This window comes from Nesoenas mayeri (assembly GCF_963082525.1).
Source record: "Nesoenas mayeri genome assembly, chromosome: 14".
NCBI classification, from domain to species: Eukaryota; Metazoa; Chordata; class Aves; order Columbiformes; family Columbidae; genus Nesoenas; species Nesoenas mayeri.
In genome coordinates this window covers 17,696,558-17,719,835 of record NC_137556.1, presented here as the reverse complement: position 1 = coordinate 17,719,835, position 23,278 = coordinate 17,696,558, and the positions used below count along the sequence as shown (strand labels likewise).

Here is a 23,278-nt window from a genome sequence, read left to right as displayed (position 1 = left end):
GCCGGGAGCGCCACCCTGTGGCCCGTCGCCATACTGCGCCCGGCGCCGCCCGCTCTTTGCGCTGCCGCCTCTCACCAACACACGGACCCGCGCGTACTCGCGCGGCTGCGGTTCCTCGCTCGCCTGCGGTCCCTCGGCAGGACGGGCGCTCAGGGTGCTGGGGAGGGAAGCGCAGGGACGGAGAGACGAGAGTGACTCTCCTGTCGGCCGGCGAGATCGGTGGCCCGAGCGGGAGGAACGTTGTTCTCCCTCGGTCTGTTCCCTCCTCGTCAGTGGGCTGAAGATGTGCAGTGGTTCTTCGTCCTTGCCCGTCCCTGCCTTAGCGGTGTTCAGTAACGGGAATTCGCTCCCACTCCAGCTGCTGGTCAGGAACGCTTCTTAGGGGTAAGCTGGAGACAGAGTGTCCGTGCCTACCCCGCCTGCGCCGTCGGTTTGGAAGTCGCCGTGAACGCTGCAGCGGAGTAGAGAAGGGCAAAAGTCGTGCTTCGAAGAGAGCCTGACTCAGCTTGGCCGCCGAAAAGGCGACAACGGAGAGGATTAAGAGCGCGGAGTCGCAGCCAAGGAAGGCGATGAAGTAGAGAGTGCACAGGTTCCCTTGGTCACCTACGACTACTGCTGCCTCCTCCCCTCAGGAGCGTGGTTGAGCTGGAGTAAGATTCAACCCCGCAGCAGGGCGATGCTGAGGGTGCCAGGTGACGGAGCGCGGCGGCTGCCCCCACGCTCGCAGCAGCACAAAGACACTTCGCCGGGGCGACTCGAGGTCCGTCCCGGCTCTCACCGTGCGAACCTCGCCGCTGTGCAGCAACACGCGGAACAGCCCCGGCTCCGTCGACTTGGCGAGCTCGAACGACAGCCACGCGTTCTGCCCCGCGTCCGTGTCCACCGCCACCACCTTGGCCACCAGCGCCCCGGGCTCCGCCGAGTGCGGCGCCAGCTCCACGCGTGCCCAGCCCGCGCCCGCCGCAAGCGGCGCCGCCGGCGGGTACAGCACCTGCGGCGCCTTGTCGTTCTCGTCCACGATCATCAGCCGCACCGACACGTTGCTGCTCAGCGACGGCGCGCCGCCGTCCTCCGCCCGCACCCACAGCCCCACCTCGCGCACCTCCTCGCAGTCGAACGAGCGCAGCGCGTACAGCGCGCCCGTCTCCGCCTCCACCGACACAGACGACAACGACACACCCCGCACCCGCCCCTCCCCCAGCCGTCCACCCATACGCAAACCCTCGAGCTGGAACAACCTGAGAGGCAGCACTTGTACACGAGGAGCTGCTTGTTCCTCCTCATGGCAGTAAGAGAGACGCAACTCTCTAAGTGTCATTCACAATTCAGTCCCTCATAGCTCACACTCTTGGAAGAAATGAGCAGAGATAAGCCTACCTCCCACCAGATGAGGAGAACCCTGAGCAGAGGAGCAGCACAGAGCATGTCATGCGGAGCCCAGTCATAGAGAAGAATGAATGCACCCATTTCAGTTTTTCAAGCTGTTAGAGAACTTTCCTGCAGGAAAGCAATTCTCTTCATCATTTCTGCTGTCACAGTAAAACAACTCTGCATGCAGATTTTTTTTTTGCTCATATGTGGCTTTCTTACCTCTACCACAGCAGAGGTGCCTGCACATTCCTCAGGCTTGTGTTTAATGTTCTGCTACAAAATTTCTGCAGAACAAGAAGCATGAGACAGCACAGACGTGCTGAAAGGAGGTTGGAGTTAGGTCGGTATCAGTCTCTTTTCCCAAGTAACAAGTGATAGGATGAGAAAAAATGGCTTCGAGTTGTGCCAGGGGAGATTTGGATTGGATTTGAGCAAAAAATTATTCACTGAAAGTATTGTCAAGCAGTGGCACAGGCTTTCCAGGGAAGTCTTTGAGTTACCATGCAAGGACATGGTGCTCAGGGACATGGCTTAGTGGTGGACTTGGTAGTGCTAGGTTAACAGCTGGACTTGATGGTCTCATTAACTTTCTCCAACCTAAATGATTATATGATTGTACTAAGGGTAACTGGATAGTTGATCATTCACTGCTTGAGTTCGCAGCCAGAAGCTCAGTGCTTCGAAGACCCAGAGAAGCCTGCCAGCAATTCTCTCCTCCCAACAATTTTCCTGAGTGCTCTACTTTTGTATTTCCAAACTACAGAAAACTACCCACTCATATTCACCTCAGTGGAAAAAAAAAAAAAGAAAAAAGAAAAAAACCTCAGAGCCTGTTGACAACTTTGACAGAGCTTGCCCAGAAAGAACATCTCTACAAACACTACTCTTTCAACTCACGTGGGTGTCTTTTTTATTTCACTTTTACACACAAATGCAACACAATTCACAACACTAGAGTTTATAAATGAAGCACAAGACAGTAAGAGGGTTTCCAAACATTCTGTGCCACACTGTCTTCACTCAAACAATCTGCTATTATATATGGGGAGACAGTCCTTAAGAGGAACAGGTAAGATAATGCTCAAGACAGTTCACAGAGCAGAAGGGGTGAGGACAAAAAAGAGAATGGAAAAGCTCTATACAAACACAGAAAATCACCTCAGAACAGGTTTTTACTCCCATCAAGAAGACTCTGAATCCAGCAAAAACAATGATGAGACCAAATTAATGGCTCTTTCTAAGTTTATCTCAAATCCTCCTCAAGATAATGTCCTTTAAAGTGAGTTGTGGAGTTTCCTTACTGTGCACTCAAAGGCAAAGAATGTGTTTTCACAACTCTGTACACTTACAGTCTATGCCAACATTGTTTGTTCTGCTATAATTTCAAGGTAATCCCAGGGAGAAAGCCCTTCCACCCACCTCTCTCTCATGCAGCAAAGGAAAATCTCATCTGCATTTTGATGTTCTCCCCTACAGAAGATGAGATTGTTGTTCTCCACTGGCCAAAATATCTTTCTTGCCTGATGAGTTGGAATTGCATGAAACACAAAGGCTGGATGTGAGCAACTCCCTGCTGCACTGGGCAGCACTAGGACAGCATATGCAGACACAGAATGGCTGTACAAACAGATATAGTGACCAGAAGGCAAAACACAAAAAACCCACACATGTCAGAAACAGAGACATCCAGAACCCAAATCAGAAAAAGCCCTGTGATTGCACCACATTGTAACACAGAACTCACAACTTCCTTGCTCTCCAGAACAGGACAAGGAGTATGTGCAATTTAGAGAGCAAGTGGTTTGTCTGCCAGACCAAGCCATTGCATTACATTAGAGAATAAGAGGGCCATGGTCTTGCCTAATAGGAAAAGTGACAAGAACTTCGCTGAGGTCCCTGGAACTCAACTGACTCTTAAAGCATTTCATAAATGGCTGTAACAGAGCTGACAGACATTATGGACTGTCTGACAAAGCCTTTAGGTTCATTTTGCAAGAGTGAGACAAGATTGCATATAACTAAAAATTTAAAGGGAAACATTGCTGCCAATTGATAATGCAGATTAACTCCGAAGGAATCATCACTACATGCAGCCCATATCTCTTCATATCACAAGACATGAAGCCTCTGCCTAGTTAAAGGAAAGACTCACTCTAGTTAAAGGAAAGACTATTGAACTGCTCCGCAGAGAGTGTCCCTGCGTTGTTTGGTGCCATGTCCTCCATGGTAACAGGGCCACAGGTGAAATCCTGCTCATCATCTGTGCCTCTACCCGTGGTGCAGTGCTGTGGTGGCAGGCTGGGGAGGATGGGCTTCAGGAACTTGAACTCGCTGTTGCCTGAGCCTGGTGTGAGGCTGATCTCATAGCAATAGGGGTGCGGCAGGGTCCCTGCAGCTGCTGCATCAGCCAGGCTGCTCTGCAAGTTGCTGGCACCATAAAGCACATGCCCACCCTTCAACTCCTTTCCCTTGCAAACCTTGTGAACAACAAAGGCTGCCATGGAAGTGAGGAAGAGGAGTGAAACAAAGACCAATGAAATTATTAAATACATTGTTAGGGAGTCACCCTCATCCTCTGTGGCCAGGCTGCTGTGCGTTATGCGCACGTCTGAGAAGTCACTGAGCAGAAGTGCGCTCAGTGATGCTGTGGCTGACAGTGGTGGCTGCCCATTGTCTCGCACCAGAACAACAAGCTTCTGCTTCACAGCATCTCTCTCTGTCACAGGCCTCCTCAGCCGCACCTCACCACTTTGGGCACCCACCACAAACAGCCCAGGGTCAGTTGCCCTCATCAGGTGGTACGAGAGCCACGAGTTCTGCCCCGAGTCAGCATCAACAGCCACCACTTTGGTGACAAGGTACCCTGCCTCAGATGACATGGGCACCAGCTCACTGGATAGTGGGTTGCTGTCCTGTGAGGGATACAGCACCAGTGGCACATTGTCATTCTCATCCACCACAACAAGGCGAACAGTGACGTTGACACTGAGAGCAGGAGACCCAGCATCAGAAGCACTCACCAAGACCTCAATCTGCGTCACTTGCTCATAGTCCAGAGGCCGCAACACAAACACATCCCCATTCTCAGAGTTCACAGAGATGCAGGAGCAGGGAGGCTGCTCTGTGGGGTGGGCTGGTAACAGGGAATAGGTCACCTTGGCATTGGACCCTGTGTCGGCATCTGCAGCACTCACAGCTCCAACAAGCACCGTGGGGACATTGTTCTCATGCACATACATTGTGTACGATGTCTGGTTGAAGACAGGTGCATTGTCATTCACATCAGAGATGTCCACCGTGAAGGTCTGGGTGGTTGTGAGAGGAGGTGACCCCGCATCTGCTGCTGTGACACTCAGGATGTACTGTGCAGTCTCCTCACGGTCCAGCGTGCTCACAGTCACCAGCTCATAGTAATTCTTATAGGCTGGTCGCAGGGAGAATGACAGCTGGTCCTCAAGGGCACAGGAGATCTTCCCATTGGCTCCAGAATCCCTATCCTTGACATTAAATAGGGCAACCACTGTCCCAGGTAATGCGTTTTCAGGGAGGGGGTTGCTGAAGGAACTGACCACCAGTTCTGGAGCATTGTCATTCACATCCACCACTTCCACCAACACCTTGCAGATTGCTGACAGGCCACCACCATCTGTGGCTCGTACGCTGAGCTCATATTTCTCTGCAGCCTCAAAGTCCAAAGACTTTGTGAGTTTGATTTCACCACTGATGAGGTCAATCACAAATCCCAAAGGAATCTGGCCCACTGTTTGGCTGAAGTGATAGGAGATGTCCCCATTAGGTCCTGCATCCTGATCGGTTGCCACCACTCTGAGAACCACAGAACCCTCTGGTGCATTTTCCATAATATGGCCAACATACCGATCCTGTGTGAAGACTGGTGCATTGTCATTTACATCTAGAACTGCAATATGGATTTGTGTCGTCCCACTCCTGGGCAGAACGCCTCCATCCATGGCAATGACAGTGAAATGCATCTCTGCCTGTTCCTCTCTGTCTAGTGGCTTTTGCAAGACCAGTTCCACATATTTGTCACCATTACTCCGAGTCCCAAAGGAGACACTAAAGTACTCGTTCTCGGGAGAGATGCTGTAAGCCTGGATGCTGTTGCTGCCAATATCCAGGTCCTGAGCTCCCTCCAGTGGGAAACGCGACCCCGGGTCACTCCTTTCCAGAATCTTAAATGTGACTTGTTCCTCCGGGAAAACGGGCGCATGGTCATTAATGTCCTCCACGGTCACCTCGACCCGCAAGAACTGCAGGGGGTTGGCCAGCACCAGCTCGAAGGGCAGCGTGCAGGTAGCGGCCTGCCCGCAAAGCTCCTCCCGGTCCAGCCTCTCCGCCACGACCAGGCGGCCGGTGCCGCGCTCTAAGCGAAAGTGCTGCCGGCCGTCCTCCGAGGCCAGGCGGGCACGGCGAGCCGAGAGCTGCGCCGGGGCCAGTCCCGCGTCCTCCGCCACGTTGGCTACCACCGAGCCGCTCTCCCCCTCCTCGGCTACGGAGTAGCGCAGGAGCTGGGAGCGAGCGTGCGGCAGGGACAGGAAAGCAGAGAGACAAAGCACTTGCCTTGCGATCGCCATGTCGGGCCGGTCCGGGACAGCCTGCGGATCGCCCGCGCAGTCTTCCGCGGAAAGAGGCGCCCGGCAGCAGCGTGGAGTGGGGGGGGATGCGGCCGCCTTTCTTGTCTCCCTCCTGCTTCTCGCCGAGTCCGGCTGCGGGGTTCGGAGGGCGGCTGCTGCGGTCTGGCAGCGGATGTCACGGGGCACCGCTCACCTCCGTCCGTCGCCACCGTTGCTGCCCGGTTGGCCTGGGCTGGGCTGGGCAGGACCAGAACGGGCTCGGCCACCTCCCATCTCTCATCCTCTCGGCGATGCCTTGGCCGGGAGCGCCACCCTGCGATCCGCCGCCAGACTGCGCCCGCCGCCGCCCGTTGTCCGCGCTGCCGCCTTGCACCGGCACACGGACCCGCGCGCACACGCGAGGCTTCGGCCGCTCGCCCGCCTGAGGTCACGCGGCAGGACGCGCGCACAGCGCGCCGGGGTGGGATGCGTAGGGGCGGGGAGCCGGGAGCCATACGGGGCCGCCGGGCCAGCCTGAGCGCACGGGGAACGCCGGCACCTGCCTCACGTCTTCCCCTGCTGTATGTAGCACCCGGCTAATCCGTGCTTTTCTGCACGCCAAACGCGAGGTGTTTCCTACAGTCCGACGAAGGCTGAGCCCGGAGGGACGAAGCCGCCTTCTCCGGCTGAAGAAACCGGGCAAGAGTCACAGCCGGGGCAGCACGCGGGGAACAGAAAGGCTCGGCGAGTCATGGACTCAGGAATCTCAGACTGAGGAACTGGAAGGGAGGCGGGTCACAGCAAGGCTTAGGCGTGGACATGCCTGCCGGCCGGCTAAAACGGAGGACGGGCTGAGCTCCCTGGGTCGTTTTCCCTGTCACCAGCGGGGTGCGACCTGTATAGCGACTCTTCGTCCTTGGCCGACCCGACACAGCGGTGGACGCCAGCGGTTACTGCTTCGTCCTCTGCTCAGTGTATCTGACCGGAGAAAGCAGCGTGATGTCGGAGAAACTGTCGGAACGCGGCTACTGCCCGCGCTCTCGCACCAGTGCAACAGACGCCGCCGGCGGGTACAGCACCTGCGGCGCGTTGTCATTTTCATCCACGATCACCAGCCGCACCGACACGTTGCTGCTCAGCGCCGGCGCGCCGCCGTCCTCAGCCCGCACCCACAGCCCCACCTCGCGCACCTCCTCGTAGTCGAACGAGCGCAGCGCGTACAGCACGCCCGTCTCCGCCTCCACCGACACGGACGACGACAGCGGCGCGCCCCGCACACGCCTCTCCCCGAGCCGGTACCGCACGCATGCGTTCTGCCCCCAGTCCGCGTCCCACGCCCGCACCCTCAGCACCAGCGCGCCCGCCGCGTTGTTCTCGGGCACACGGGTGCTGTAGCGCCTCCGCGAACACCGGCGCGTTGTCGTTCACGTCCAGCATCCTCAGCCACAGCACTGCGCTGCTCCACAGAGCCGGTGACCCGCCGTCCTCACCGTCACGGTGTTCCCCGAAAGTTCCTCCCAATCCAGCTCTCTCGCCGTCACCACACGGTAACACTCCTCGAAGGAGTTCTCTAGACGGAACGATGGAAACACTTATCTGCCGACAGCAACTGCTGCGCTCTGGCGCTGGGCAGAGGCCACTGTATGGCCGCCTGTTCAGCCAACACCGCTTGCTGCAGCCCCGCGCTTGCCAGCATCCCTGACAACAGTGCTTACACCACCAGGGACAAGCGTGCGTTCAGGAGAGTCTCTCTGAAAAGTCCTGCCATTCCCATTGCTTTCTAAACGGCGCTTCCGACGAGCACCTCGGGAAACCTCAGCAGATTGTTCAGGCCATCCAGTGAACAAAATAGTCTCTCCCTCTCATAGAGTAAAGATAGTAATAAGCCATCTAGTTATGAACTGCATGAGACACACGAACCGTCAAGCTGGAACAAACCAAGAGGCAGCAGTTTTACACCAGGAGGGGTTGGTTCCTTGTCATCTAACTAAATGACACATGCTGATTAAGTCTCATTCACAACTCTGTCTATAACAGCTACTCAGGTTAACTGGATAGTTTATCACTTACACCTGCGTGTCACAGCCAGAAGCTCAGGGTTTAGGAGAGCCATAGAGGCCTACCGACAATTCCCTCCTCTCCACAATTTTCCTCAATGCTCGATTGGCTGCATCTCTAAACTGCAGAAATGTACCCACTCCACCTTCCTCAGCCAGGGGACCAAATGAGAAAAAAAATCTCCCAGCCTCTTGAGAACTTTGACCGATGTTTTCCAATAAGAACATCTCTACAAAGACTACTCTCTCAATTCAAGTGGGTGTTCTTCTTATTTCACTTTTACACATAACTCTATTACAGTTCAGAAGGTCACAGTTTATGACTGCAGCACAACATAGCGTGAGGGTTTCAGATGTTCTGTGCCACACTGCCTTCATTCAAGAAATCTGTTATTATACATGGGGTGAGAGTCATTCTTAAGAGAAATATGTAAGACAATACTCAAAGATGGTTCTTAGAGTAGAAGAAGAACAGGCAAAAATGAGAATGCAAATGCTCTAACACAAAACCAGAAAATCATCTCAGGACAGTTTTCCACCCCCATCAAGAACTCACTGAATTTGGGAACAGCAATGATAAGACCAAAATCAATGGCCGATTTCCAAGTTCATCTCAATTCTGCCTTCCAACAAAATCCTTTGAAGCAACTTCTGGAGTTTCTTTACAATGCACTCAAAGACAATGAATGTGTTTTCACAGCTCTGTATACTTATTGCCTTTTAGCAGGCACTTCCACTACATCAAAATTTAACAAGTGGGACAGAAGACTTGCTTGGCAAAACAGGGAACTCCTCAGAGAGTTCATGAGGAAAAAGAAATTGTATCATCTCTGGGAGCAAGGTCAGGCTTTGCAGGAAGATTGTAAAGCTTTGGTTCTTAAATGCAGGGAGAAGACATGGAAGGCCAGAGATCAGTAGAGATGAAATTGGCCAGTGGTGTGTTGGACAACAAGAAAGGGTTTTTAAAGTACACTAATAGCAAGAGGAGGTCCAAATAAAACATTGGATTGATAGTTGTTGAAGCTGGTCACTTGACTGACAGGGATGAAGAAGTGGAGGTATTGAATGCTTTTCTTGCATCAGGCTTCAATTATACTGATAGACCTTGTGCTGTCCCATCCACTGAGTCAGAGGACCACAAGTTCAGGAACAGTGACTTGCCTTTTGTGGACACTGAAGTTTTAAGGGACCAGCTCTACTGGTTGAATGTTCATAAGTCCTTGGGTCTGATGGGATTCATCCCAGAGGACTGAAAGAGCTGATGGATGTTACAGGAGGACCCTCTTGATTACCTGCAAAGGTCTTGGGTATCTACAGAGGTCCCTGCTGATGGGAAGCTGGCCAGTGTTCTTCCAATCTACAGGAAGTGTATGAGGGTCTTCCAGACCCAGGAATCTACAGACCTGTTTGTCTAACCTCAGTTACTGGAAAAATTATGGTGACGATCATAGTGGGTACTACTGAAAGAACATTTAAAGAACAACACAATAATCAGGCAGAGTCAACACAGGCTCACCAAGCAAAAGTCCTGTTTAACTAATTTGACATCTTTCTAGGACAAGGTCACCTGCCTCATGGACGAAGCGAAGGTGGTGGCTATATTTTTCCTGGATTTTAGTAAGGCTTTATATACTGTCCCGCACAGCATCCTTCTGGACACATTGTCCAGCTGTGAGAAAAGCAGGTCATGGTGCACTGGGTAAAGAAGTGGCAAAAGTGTAAAGCACAAAGGGCTATAGTGAATGGGATGACATCTCACTGGTGACCAATCATCACAGGTGTTCCTCAGGGTACATTTCTAGTCTCAGCTCTGTTTAAAATTTCATCAATGATACAGACGCAGACCCTCATCTTTGAAAAGAAAGAGTGCCCCATTTCAGACATTCAAGCCATTTTAGGACTTTTCTGCAAGAGTGAAATTCTTTTCATTATTAATGGTGTCACAGTAAAAGAAGTTCCTATGTAGACTTCTTGCTTCCAGGGGGTTTTCTCACCAGCATCACATGGGAGATGCTTGCACATTCCTCGGTTACAATGAGTTGAGTTTATCCTTCCACCACAGGATTTGTGCAGCACAACAAAGCACAGCACAGTACACTCAGGCCTGTGTTTGAAAGGAGCATCCTAGGAGGTGGATGTCAGTCTCTTCCCAAGTAGTAAGTTATAGGACAAGAATAAATTTGCTTAAGTCGTGCCAGGAGAAGTCTATATTGGAGGTTAAGAAAAATTTCTTCAGCAAAAGGATTGTCAAACACTGGAACAAGCTCCCCAGGGAAGCAGTTGACTCACAATCCCTCAATGTAGCATTCAGGGACATGGTTTAGTGATGGACTTGGTAGTTCTATGTTTATGGTTGCACTTAATGGTCTCAAGGATCTTTTCTAACCTAAATGTTTCCGTGATCCTACTGAGGTTAATTGGATACCGGATCATTCACTTCTCTGTGTGCAGTCATCTTGTGGTCAGCAGCACTTCACCAACCTGTCTTCTGAACTTATCTTTTCATCGGGGCCTTGTGGAACGGATGGGTGTATTCCTTTGCATTTCCCAAGAACCAAGCCTCTCCCTGGTAGCTGTTTTCACCTGCCAGATGCCCACCAATAATTCCCAAATTAACAAGTGTGCTGTCCATCTGCCATCCATCATCTGAAACCCCTACACAGTGTCACAAAAACTTTGTGCTCACACACCTCTCAGTTCCCATCCACAGCTGGAGCTGTTGGAGGAGTTGGAAAGGCCACTCCTCCCACCTCACTGCTTTGATGAGGCCTTTGCACACCCAGGGTCACTCTTAGGGCAGGAGTGTTTGTCCTGACCTGGATTGAACTGGGTCCTGTCACAGCCAGAAGCTCAGTGCTCTGAAGACTTGTAGAGACCTGCCAGCAATTCCCTTCTCTCACAGTTTTCCAGAAAACTCTATTGGCTATATCTCCAAAATTAAGATATGTACCTGCTCAACCTTACTTCAGTAAGGGAAGAAAGTGTGAAAAAAAGCTAAACACCCAGCCTCCTGAAAGCTTTCCCCAAAAGAATATCTCTAAAAAGACTGTCTCCACACAAGGCATTGAGGTGTTTATTTCACTTTTATACACAACTGTATCATGGTTAACAATGTTACAGTATGTAAGTGCAGCACAACAGAGTCTGAGGGTTTCCCAATATTCCATGCCACACTGTATTCAATCAGTCTGTTATTACACATGGGGTGACAGTCCTTCTTAAGAGGAATAGGTAAGATAATGCTTAAACACAGTTCACAAAGCAGAAGGAGAAAAGGCAAAAAGGAGGATGCAAAAAGCTCTACACAAACCCAGAAAATAATCTTGAGACAGCTTTCCATTTCCAGCAAGAAGCCTCTGAATTTGGGAACAACAATGACAGGACCAAATTCAACAAACCTTTTCCAAGTTCATCTTGATTCTATCTTCAGACAAACTCATTTGAAGTGAATTTTGGAGTTTTCTTACAATGCACTCAAAGACAATGAATGTGTTTTCACAACTGTACAGTTACAGTCTATGCCAACATTGTTCTTTTTATTTAAGTTTTAACCATAAATGCATTACAATTCAGAATACCACAGTTTATAACTGCAGCACAAGAGAGTGTGAGGGTTTCCAAAAATTCCATGCCACACTGCCTTCATTCACACGATGCCTTATTAAACATGGGGTGACAGTCCTTCTTAAGAGGAACAAGTCAAAGACGGTTCACAAAGAAAGAGAAAGGGCAGAGAGGAGAATGCAAAAGCTCTGCACGAACCCAGAAAATCATCTCAAGACAGACTTCCACTCCCATCAAGAAGCCTCTGTATTTGGGAACAGCAATGACAAGGCCCAGCTCATTCTCTCTTTTCCAGTTCATCTTGATTCTACCTTCAGACAAGCTCCTTTTAAGTGACTTGTGGAGCTGCCATACAATGCACTCAAAGACAAAGACCGTGTTTTCGCAACTCAGTACAATTATAGTCTCTACCAACATTGTTTGTGATGCTGTAATTTCAAGGCACTCCCAAGGAGAACGTCTACCCTCCCACCTCTCTCTCATGTGCCAAAGTAAGGTCCCATTCTACATGTTTCCACTCCCCCCTAGAGAAGATGAGACTGTTGTATCAAAAGAGTCGAGATACCTTTCTTACTGATGATCTGGAAGTTCACGGATCAAAATGGGTGGATGTGAGCAACTCCCTGCTTCACAAAGGCAGCACTATGGCACCATAGGCAGACACAGAATGGCTGTACAGACAGATATAGCAACCAGAAAACAAAACACACAGAGCCCAAATATTTCAGGAACAGAGACAGCCAGAACCCAGAGGAGAAAGAGCCCTGCACCACATTGTAACACAATACTCACAACTTCCTTGCTTTCCTGACCAGGACAAGGTGTACATGAAATTCAGAGAGCAGATTATTTGTCTGCCAGACTGTACTGTTGGGTTACAGCAGAGAATAAGAGGGCCATGGTCTTGCCTAACAGCAAGTGAGACAAGAAATTAGCTGGGGGCTCTGGAACACACCTCACTCTTAAAGCATTTTGGTTCATTTTGCAAGGGGGAGACAGCTTTCATCTGACTAAAAATTTAAAGGGACACAATATTGTCAATTAATAATACAGATTAACTCTGAAGGAATCATTGCCACACATTGTAGCACATATCTCTTCCTATCACAACACATGAAGCCTCTGGCTGTGCTGACACAATGCTAATGAAAGGAAAGACTGTTGAACTGCTGCGCAGAGAGTGTCCCTGGCTTGTCTGGTGCCACACGCTCCATGGAGATAGGGCCACAGGGGAAATCCTGTTCGTTGTCAGTGCCACTGCCAGTGGTGCAGTGCTGTGGTGGCAGGCTGGGGAGGATGGGCTTCAGGAACTTGAACTCGCTGTTGCCCGAGCCTGTTGTGAGGCTGATCTCATAGCAATAGGGGCGGGGCAGGGTCCCTGCAGCAGCTGCATCGGCCAGGCTGCTCTGCAGGTTACCGGCATCGTAAAACACGTGCTCACCCTTCAACTCCTTTCTCTTGCAAACCTTGTGAGTGATGAAGGCTGCCATGGATGCAAGGAAGAGGAGTGAAACAAAGACCAACGAAATGATTAAATACATTGTTAGGGAGCCATCCTCATCCGCTATGGCAAGGCTGCTCTGTGGTAGGCGAACATCTGAGAAGTCACTGAGCAGGAGCGCACTCAGTGACGCTGTGGCTGACAGTGGTGGCTGACCATTGTCTCGCACCAGAACAACAAGCTTCTGCTTCATGGGGTCTCTCTCTGTCACGGGCCTCCTCAGCCGTACCTCCCCACTTTGGGAACCCACCACAAACAGCCCAGGATCAGTGGCCCTCATCAGGTGGTACGAGAGCCATGAGTTCTGTCCCGAGTCAGCATCGACAGCCACCACCTTGGTGACAAGGTACCCGGCCTCAGCTGACTTGGGCACCAGCTCACTGGACAGAGGGCTGCTGTTCTGAGAGGGGTACAGCACCAGTGGCGCATTGTCATTTTCATCCACTACAACAAGGTGGACAGTGACATTGGAACTGAGGGGAGGAGATCCCGCATCAGAGGCACACACTAAGACATCAATCTGCTTCACCTGTTCATAGTCCAGAGGCCGCAGCACAAACACATCCCCATTCTCAGAGTTCACAGAGATACAGGAGCAGGGAGGCTGCTCTGTGGGGTGAGTTGGTAACAGGGAATAGGTCACCTTGGCATTGGACCCTGTGTCAGCATCCACTGCACTGACAGCTCCAACAAGCACCGTGGGGACATTGTTCTCATGCACATACATGACGTATGATGTCTGGTTGAAGACAGGTGCATTGTCATTCACATCAGAGATGTCCACTGTGAAGGTCTGGGTGGTTGTGAGAGGAGGTGACCCCGCATCTGCTGCTGTGACACTCAGGATGTACTGTGCAGTCTCTTCCCGGTCCAGCGTGCTCACAGTCACCAGCTCATAGTAATTCTTATAGGCTGGTCGCAGGGAGAATGACAGCTGGTCCTCAAGGGCACAGGAGACCTTCCCATTGGCTCCAGAATCTCTATCCTTGACATTAAAGAGGGCAACCACTGTCCCCGGTAATGCATTCTCAGGGAGGGGGCTGCTGAAGGAACTGACCACCAACTCTGGTGCATTGTCATTCACATCCACCACCTCCACCAACACCTTGCAGATTGCTGACAGGCCACCACCATCTGTGGCTCGTACACTAAGCTCATGATTCTCTGCTGTCTCAAAGTCCAGAGGCTTTCTTAGTTTAATTTCACCACTCACAGGGTCAATGTTAAATGCTGAGTCACTCTGGCTCACTCCTTGGCTGAAGTGATAGGAGATGTCCCCATTAGGTCCTGCATCCAGATCAGTCGCCAGTACACTGAGAACAACAAAGCCTTCTGATGCACTTTCCAAAACCTGCCCAACATACAGATCCTGGGCAAAGATGGGAGAATTGTCATTTACATCCAGAACAATAATGCGGATTTGGGTGGTTCCACTCCTGGGCGGAGAGCCCCCGTCCATGGCAATGAGACTGAAACCCATCTCCGACTGCTCCTCTCTGTCTAGCGGCTTTTCCAGGACCAGTTCAACATATTTCTTGCCCTTAATCCGAGTCCCAAACGACACACTGAAGTATCCATTCTCAGGAGTTATGCTGTAAGTCTGGATGCTGTTGGTGCCAACATCCAGGTCACGAGCTCCCTCCAGTGGGAAACGCGACCCCGGGTTGCTGGTTTCCGGGATCTTAAAAACGACTAGTTCCTCCGGGAAAACGGGCGCATGGTCATTGATGTCCTCCACGGTCACCTCAACCCGCAAGAACTGCAGGGGGTTGGCCAGCACCAGCTCGAAGGGCAGCGTGCAGGTAGCGGCCTGCCCGCACAGCTCCTCCCGGTCCAGCCTCTCCGCCACGACCAGGCGGCCGGTGCCGCGCTCTAAGCGAAAGTGCTGCCGGCCGTCCTCCGAGGCCAGGCGGGCGCGGCGAGCCGAGAGCTGCGCCGGGGCCAGCCCCGCGTCCTCCGCCACGTTGGCTACCACCGAGCCGCTCTCCCCCTCCTCGGCTACGGAGTAGCGCAGGAGCTGGGAGCGAACGTGCGGCAGGAACAGGAAAGCAGAGAGACAAAGCACTTGCCTTGCGATCGCCATGTCGGGCCGGTCCGGGACAGCCTCCGTATCGTGGATCGCCCGCGTAGTCCTCCGCGGAAGCAGCGCGGCGTAAGGCAGACGGGCGAGCGCTTCCCCTCTCTCCCTTCTTCCTTCCTTCACGCCGAGTCCTGTTTGGGACCCGCAGCGAGGCTGCCGTGGTCTGGCAACGGATGGCAGGCGGCACCGCTCGTTGTCGCCGCAACTGCTTCCCGGCCGGGCTGGGCTGGGCAGGGCCGGGTGAGGTCGGGCTCGTCAGCCTCCGAACTGCAGCCGCTCGGCGACGTCTTAGCTGGGAGCGCCACCCTGCGGCCCACCGCCAGAATGCACCCGCTGCCGCCCGCTGTTCGCGCTGCCGCCTCACAGCGGAACCCGGACCCGCGCACACGCGTGGTCGCGGTCGCTCGCCCGCCTCGGGTCTCACGGCAGGAGGGGCGTACAGCGCGCCGGGGAGAGAAGCACAGGGACGGAGCGCTGAGAGCCCTGCAGGGCCGTCGGGCCAGCCCGAGTGCACGGGCAGCGCCGGCACCTGCCCCGCGTCTTCCTTGTTTCCCAGAACCCGCGGACAGGAGGGTGCGCCTGCCACCTGGGAGGCCAGTCTGTAGCCTTGGAGAAACATGGGGGCAAGACCAGCACAGGGCGTTTCCCACGGCACCGTGAAGCGAAGGCTGAGCCCGGAGGGATGGAGCTGGCTTCCCCGGCCATAGAATCTGGGCAAGCGGCTCCGCCTTGGCAGCACACAGGCAACAACAGAGCCCGTTGCTACATGGACTCGGGAATCTCAGGGCGCAGACGGGAAACCGAGAAGAATCCCAACACGACTCAGGCCTGAACACCCCTGCCCATCGGGCAGTCAAGTGGCTGAGTGAGAGGAGCAGCTCTGCTCCCGGGTTCGACCTTCCTCTCCCCCGTGAGCAGCGAGCTGATCAGCGGTTGTTCGTCCTTGCCCGGCCTCTCCTCAGTGCTGCTCAGGAATTGGAATTCGCTGCTCCCCGAGCCGCTGCACAGGAATGCTTCGTAGCGATAAGGCGGCGACGCAGTGACCGTACTGGTGTCGTCCACACAGTCCCTGTTCAATTCGAGGTGACAGTAGCAGCAGGCACAGGCAGGCGAAAAGCGTGTCCGGAGGCGATCTTGACACAGCTTGGCTGGAGAATAGGAGAGAACGGAGAGGAGGAATAGCAAAGAGACCCAGACCGGAGAGGCGATGATGTAGGTGGTGCGTAGATGCCCCTGGGAGCGCGGCGGAGCTGGAGGAAGCCATTGCAGAAGTCGGGCGACAGGGCGATGTGATGGTCGGGGTGACGGAGGGCGGCGGCTGCCCGCGGTCTCGCACCGGCATGACGAGCATCTGCCGACGCACGTCCCGCTCCGCTCCTTCTCCCGCCGTGCGCACCTCGCCGCTGTGCAGCAACACGCGGAACAGCCCCGGCTCCGTCGCATGGCCAGCTCGAACGACAGCCACGCGTTCTGTCCCGCGTCCGTGTCCACCGCCACCACCTTGGCCACCAGCGCCCCGGGCTCCGCCGAGCGCGGCGCCAGCTCCACGCTCGCCCAGCCCGCGCCCGCCGCAAGCGGCGCCGCCGGCGGGTACAGCACCTGCGGCGCCTTGTCGTTCTCGTCCACGATCACCAGCCGCACCGACACGTTGCTGCTCAGCGCCGGCGCGCCGCCGTCCTCCGCCCGCACCCACAGCCCCACCTCGCGCACCTCCTCGTAGTCGAACGAGCGCAGCGCGTACAGCGCGCCCGTCTCCGCCTCCACCGACACAGACGAAAACGGCACACCCCGCATCCGCCCCTCCCCAGCCGTTCGCCCATACGCAAACCCTCGAGCTGGAACAACCTGAGAGGCAGCACTTGTACACGAGGAGCTGCTTGTTCCTCCTCATGGCAGTAAGAGAGACGCAACTCTCTAAGTGTCATTCACAATTCAGTCCCTCATAGCTCACACTCTTGGAAGAAATGAGCAGAGATAAGCCTACCTCCCACCAGATGAGGAGAACCCTGAGCAGAGGAGCAGCACGGAGCATGCCATGCGGAGCCCAGTCATAGAGAAGAATGAATGCACCCATTTCAGTTTTTCAAGCTATTAGAGAACTTTCCTGCAGGAAAGCAATTCTCTTCATCATTTCTGCCGTCACAGTAAAACAACTTTGCATGCCGATTTTTTGCTCATATGTGGTTTTCTCACCTCTACCACAGCAGAGTTGCCTGCACATTCCTCAGGCTTGAGTTTATTGTTCTGCTACAAAATTTCAGCAAAACAAGAAGCATGAGACAGCACAGACGTGCTGAAAGGAGGTTGGAGTTAGGTCGGTATCAGTCTCTTTTCCCAAGAAACAAGTGATAGGATGAGAAAAAATGGCTTCGAGTTGTGCCAGGAGAGATTTAGATTGGATTTGAGCAAAAAATTATTCACTGAAAGTATTGTCAAGCAGTGGCACAGGCTTTCCAGGGAAGTCTTTGAGTTGCCATGCAAGGACATGGTGCTCAGGGACATGGCTTAGTGGTGGACTTGGTAGTGCTAGGTTAACAGCTGGACTTGATGGTCTCATTAACTTTCTCCAACCTAAATGATTTATGATTGTACTCAGGGTAAATGGATAGTTGATCATTCACTGCTTGAGCTTGCAGCAGAAGCTCAGTGCTTCGAAGACCCAGAGAAGCCTGCCAGCAATTCCCTCCTCCCAACAATTTTCCTGAGTGCTCTACTTTTCTATCTCCAACCTACAGAAAATTACCCACTCATATTCACCTCAGTGGAAAAAAAAAGAAAAAAGAAAAAAACCTCAGAGCCTATTGACAACTTTGACAGAGCTTGCCCAGAAAGAACATCTCTACAAAGACTATTTTTTCAACTCAAGTGGGTGTCTTTTTTAATGAAGTTTTACAAATAAATGTATCACAATTCACAGCACTAGAGTTTATAAATGAAGCACAAGACAGTAAGAGGTTTTCCAAACATTCTGTGCCACACTGCCTTCCCTCAAACCATCTGCTATTATATATGGGGTGACAGTCATTCTTAAGAGGAATAGGTAAGATAATGCTCAAGACAGTTCACAGAGCAGAAAGGTTGAGAACAAAAAATTATGAGACCCAACTTAATGGTTCCTTCCAACATTATCTCAAATCTACCTTGATATATGGTCCTTTAAAGTGAGTTGTGGAGTTTTCTTACTGTGCACTCAAAGACAAAGAATGTGTTTTCACAACTCTGTACACTTACAGTCTATGCCAACATTGTTTGTTCTGCTATAATTTCAAGGCAATCCCAGGGAGAAAGCCCTTCCACCCACCTCTCTCTCATGCAGCAAAGGAGAATCTCATTCTGCATTTTGATATTCTCCCCTACAGAAGATGAGATTGTTGTTCTCCAAGGGTCAAAATATCTTTCTTGACTGATGAGTTGGGAATGCACAAAACACAAAGGCTGGATGTGAGCAACTCCCTGCTGCACTGGGCACCACTAGGACAGCATATGCAGACACAGAATGGCTGTACAGCTATAGTGATCAGAAGGCAAAACACATAGAGCCCACCTATCTCAGGAACGTGGACATCCAGAACCCAGAGGAGAAAGAGCCCCATAATTGTACCACATTGTAACACAGTACTCGCAACTTCCTTGCTCTCCAGAACAGGACAAGGAGTGCATGCAATTCAGAGAGCAAGTGATTTGTCTGCCAGACCAGGCCATTGCATTACAGCAGACAAGAAGAGGGCCATGGTCTTGCCTAACAGGAAGAGTGACAAGAATTTCGCTGGGGGCCCTGGAACTCACCTGACTCTTAAAGCATTTCATAAATGGCTGTAACAGAGCTGACAAACATTATGAACTGTCTGACAAAGCCTTTAGGTTCATTTTGCAAGGGGAAGACAAGTTTGCATATAACTAAAAATTTAAAGGGAAACAATGTTGCCAATTGATAATGCAGATTAACTCTGAAGGAATCATTGCCACATGTAGACCTTATCTCTTCCTGTCACCAGACATGAAGCCTCTGCCTGTGCTGTCTCCGCACTACTTACAGGAAAGACTATCGAACTGCTGCGCAGAGAGTGTCCCTGGCTTGTCTGGCGCCATGTCCTCCATGGTAACAGGGCCACAGGTGAAATCCTGCTCATCATCTGTGCCCCTGCCCATGGTGCAGTGCTGTGGTGGCAGGCTGGGGAGGATGGGCTTCAGGAACTTGAACTCGCTGTTGCCTGAGTCTGTTGTGAGGCTGATCTCATAGCAACAGGGGTGGGGCAGGGTCCCCGCAGCACCTGCATCAGCTAGGCCACTCTGGAAGTCGCTGGCACCATAAAGCACATGCCCACCCTTCAGCTCCTTTCTCTTGCAAAACTTGCAAGTGACAAAGGCTGCCATGGATGCAAGGAAGAGGAATGAGACAAAGACCAGTGAAATTATTAAATACATTGTCAGAGAATCACCCTCATCCTCTGTGGCCAGGCTGCTGTGTGTTATGCGCACGTCTGAGAAGTCATGGAGCAGAAGCACGCTCAGTGACGCTGTCGCTGACAGTGGTGGCTGCCCATTGTCTCGCACCAGGACAACAAGCTTCTGCTTCACAGCATCTCTCTCTGTCACGGGCCTCCTCAGCCGTACCTCCCCATTTTGGGCACCCACCACAAACAGCCCAGGATCAGTGGCCCTCAGCAGGTGGTACGAGAGCCATGAGTTCTGTCCCGAGTCAGCATCAACAGCCACCACTTTGGTGACCAGGTATCCTGCCTCAGCTGACTTGGGCACCAACTCGCTGGACAGTGGGCTGGTGTCCTGTGATGGGTACAACACTAGTGGCACATTGTCATTCTCATCCACCACAACAAGGCGGACAGTGACGTTGGAACTGAGGGCAGGAGATCCTGTGTCAGAAGCACTCACTAAGACTTCAATCTGCTTAACCTGCTCATAGTCCAGAGGTCGCAGCACAAACACATCCCCATTCTCAGAGTTCACAGAGATACAGGAGCAGGGAGGCTGCTCTGTGGGGTGGGCTGGTAACAGGGAATAGGTCACCTTGGAATTCGACCCTGTGTCGGCATCTGCAGCACTCACAGCTCCAACAAGCATCGTGGGGACATTATTCTCATGCACATACATGATGTATGATGTCTGGTTGAAGACGGGAGCATTGTCATTCACATCAGAGATGTCCACTGTGAAGGTCTGGGTGGTTGTGAGAGGAGGTGACTCCGCATCTGCTGCTGTGACACTCAGGATGTACTGTGCTGTCTCTTCTCGGTCCAGCGTGCTCACAGTCACCAGCTCGTAGTAATTCTTATAGGCCGGACGCAGGGAGAATGACAGCTGGTCCTCAAGGGCACAGGAGATCTTCCCATTGGCTCCAGAATCCCTGTCCCTGACAGCAAAGAGGGAGACCACTGTCCCCGGTGATGCATTCTCAGGGAGGGGGCTGCTGAAGGAACTGACCACCAGCTCGGGTGCATTGTCATTCACATCCACCACTTCCACCAACACCTTGCAGATTGCTGACAGGCCACCACCGTCCCTGGCCCGCACACTAAGCTCATATTTTTCTGCTGCCTCAAAGTCCAAAGGTTTTGTGAGTTTAATTTCACCGCTCACAGGATCAATCAAAAATGCAGAGTCACTCTGGCTCACCGCTTGGCTGAAGTGGTAGGAGATGTCCCCATTAGATCCTGCATCCAGATCAGCTGCTACCACTCTGAGAACCACCGAACCCTCTGGTGCATTTTCCAAAACCTTGCCAATGTACCGTTCCTGTGTGAAGACTGGAACATTGTCATTTGCATCTAGAACTACAATATGGATTTGGATGACCCCACTCTTGGGGGGAACCCCTCCATCCGTGGCAACGAGACTTAAATGCATCTCTGCCTTCTCCTCTCTGTCTAGCAGCTTTTGCAAGACCAGTTGCAAATATTTGTCACCGTTACTTCGACTCCCAAAGGAGATACTAAAGTACTCGTTCTCGGGAGAGATGCTGTAAGCCTGGATGCTGTTGCTGCCAACATCCAGGTCCTGAGCTCCCTCCAGTGGGAAACGCGAGCCCAGGTTGCTCGTTTCAGGAATCGTAAAAGTGACTTGTTCCTCCGGGAAAACGGGCGCATGGTCATTAATGTCCTCCACGGTCACCTCTACTCGTAAGAACTGCAGGGGGTTGGCCAGCACCAGCTCGAAGGGCAGCGTGCAGGTAGCGGCCTGCCCGCACAGCTCCTCCCGGTCCAGCCTCTCCGCCACGACCAGGCGGCCGGTGCCGCGCTCTAAGCGAAAGTGCTGCCGGCCGTCCTCCGAGGCCAGGCGGGCGCTGCGAGCCGAGAGCTGCGCCGGGGCCAGCCCCGCGTCCTCCGCCACGTTGGCCACCACCGAGCCGCTCTCCCCCTCCTCGGCTACGGAGTAGCGCAGGAGCTCAGAACGACCGTGCACCAGGGACAGGAAAGCAGAGAGACAAAGCACTTGCCTTGCGATCGCCATGTCGGGCCGGTCTGGGACAGCCTCACGGATCGTCCGCGCAGTCCTCCGAGGAAGCAAAGCGGCGTAGGGCAGGCGGGCGGGCGCTTCCCCTCTCTCCCTTCTTCCTTCCTTCACGCCGAGTCGTGTTTGCGACCCGCAGCGAGGCTGCCGTGGTCCGGCAACGGATGGCACGGGGCAGAGCCCGCCCCCGCCGCTTCTGCTTCCCGGCCGGGCTGGGCTGGCGAGGGTCGGATTGGGCTCGGCCGCCTCCCTGCTCGCAGCCGCTCGGCGACGACTTGGCCGGGAGCGCCACCCTGCGGCCAGCCGCCAGAATGCACCCGCCGCCTCCCGTTGTCCGCGCTGTCGCCTTGCACCGGCACACGGACTCGCTCGCACACGCGCGGCTGCGGTTGCTCGCCCGCCTGGGTCCCGTGGAAGGACAGGCGAACAACGCGCCGGTGCTCCTGCCACCTGGAAGGTCAGTCCGTACCCTTGAAGAAACACGGGCGTAAGGCCAGCACAGGGCGTTTCCCACGGCACCGTGAAGCGGAGGCTGAGCCCGGAGGGATGGAGCTGGCTTCCCCGGCCATAGAATCTGGGCAAGCGGCTCCGCCTTGGCAGCACACAGGGAACAGGAGAGCCCGTCGCTACATGGACTCGGGAATGTCAGGGCGCAGATCGGAAACCGAGAATCCCAACACGACTCAGGCGTGAACGCCCCTGCCCGCCGGGCAGTCAAGTGGCTGAGTGGGAGGAGCAGCTCTGCTCCCGGGTTCGACCTTCCTCTCCCCCGTGAGCTGCAAGCTGATCAGCGGTTGTTCGTCCTTGCCCGGCCTCTCCTCAGTGCTGCTCAGGAATTGGAATTCGCTGCTCCCCGAGCCGCTGCACAGGAATGCTTCGTAGCGATAAGGCGGCGACGCAGTGACCGTACTGGTGTCGTCCACGCAATCCCTGTTCAATTCGAGGTGACAGTAGCAGCAGGCACAGGCAGGCGAAAAGCGTGTCCGGAGGCGATCTTGACACAGCTTGGCTGGAGAATAGGAGAGAACGGAGAGGAGGAATAGCAAAGAGACCCAGACCGGAGAGGCGATGATGTAGGTGGTGCGTAGATGCCCCTGGGAGCGCGGCGGAGCTGGAGGAAGCCATTGCAGAAGTCGCGCGACAGCGCGATGCGAGGATCGGGGCGGCGGAGGGCGGCGGCTGCCCGCGGTCTCGCACCGGCATGACGAGCATCTGCCGACGCACGTCCCGCTCCGCTCCTTCTCCCGCCGTGCGCACCTCGCCGCTGTGCAGCAACACGCGGAACAGCCCCGGCTCCGTCGCCTTGGCCAGCTCGAACGACAGCCACGCGTTCTGCCCCGCGTCCGTGTCCACCACCACCACCTTGGCCACCAGTGCCCCGGGCTCCGCCGAGCGCGGCGCCAGCTCCACGCCCGCCCAGCCCGCGCCCGCCGCAAGCGGCGCTGCCGGCGGGCACAGCACCTGCGGCGCCTTGTCGTTCTCGTCCACGATCACCAGCCGCACCGACACGTTGCTGCTCAGCGCCGGCGCGCCGCCGTCCTCCGCCCGCATCCACAGCTCCACCTCGCGCACCTCCTCGTAGTCGAACGAGCGCAGCGCGCACAGTGCGCCCGTCTCCGCCTCCACCGACACGGACAACGACAGAGTCGCGCCCCGCACACGC

The 23,278-nt window shown here is 53.8% G+C and overlaps 2 protein-coding genes across 2 annotated transcripts; both read right to left on the bottom strand.

Annotated features, from left to right (window-relative positions):
* Positions 1-628: 628 nt before the first annotated feature.
* LOC308045843 (uncharacterized protein) lies at positions 629-21,615 on the bottom strand (the record flags this gene model as incomplete). Its single annotated transcript, XM_080353352.1, is given in 9 exon segments — positions 629-958; positions 960-991; positions 6,176-6,203; positions 7,004-7,343; positions 7,345-7,430; positions 13,894-15,278; positions 15,335-15,506; positions 16,045-16,982; positions 19,182-21,615. Coding segments are annotated over 9 exon segments (5,745 nt in total).
* On the bottom strand, positions 3,455-5,996 carry LOC308045896 (protocadherin beta-4-like). The gene has a single exon (XM_080353433.1). It carries the CDS (start codon positions 5,964-5,966, stop codon positions 3,525-3,527), a length of 2,442 nt encoding a protein of 813 aa, XP_080209559.1. The 5' UTR covers positions 5,967-5,996; the 3' UTR covers positions 3,455-3,524.
* Positions 21,616-23,278: the final 1,663 nt, after the last annotated feature.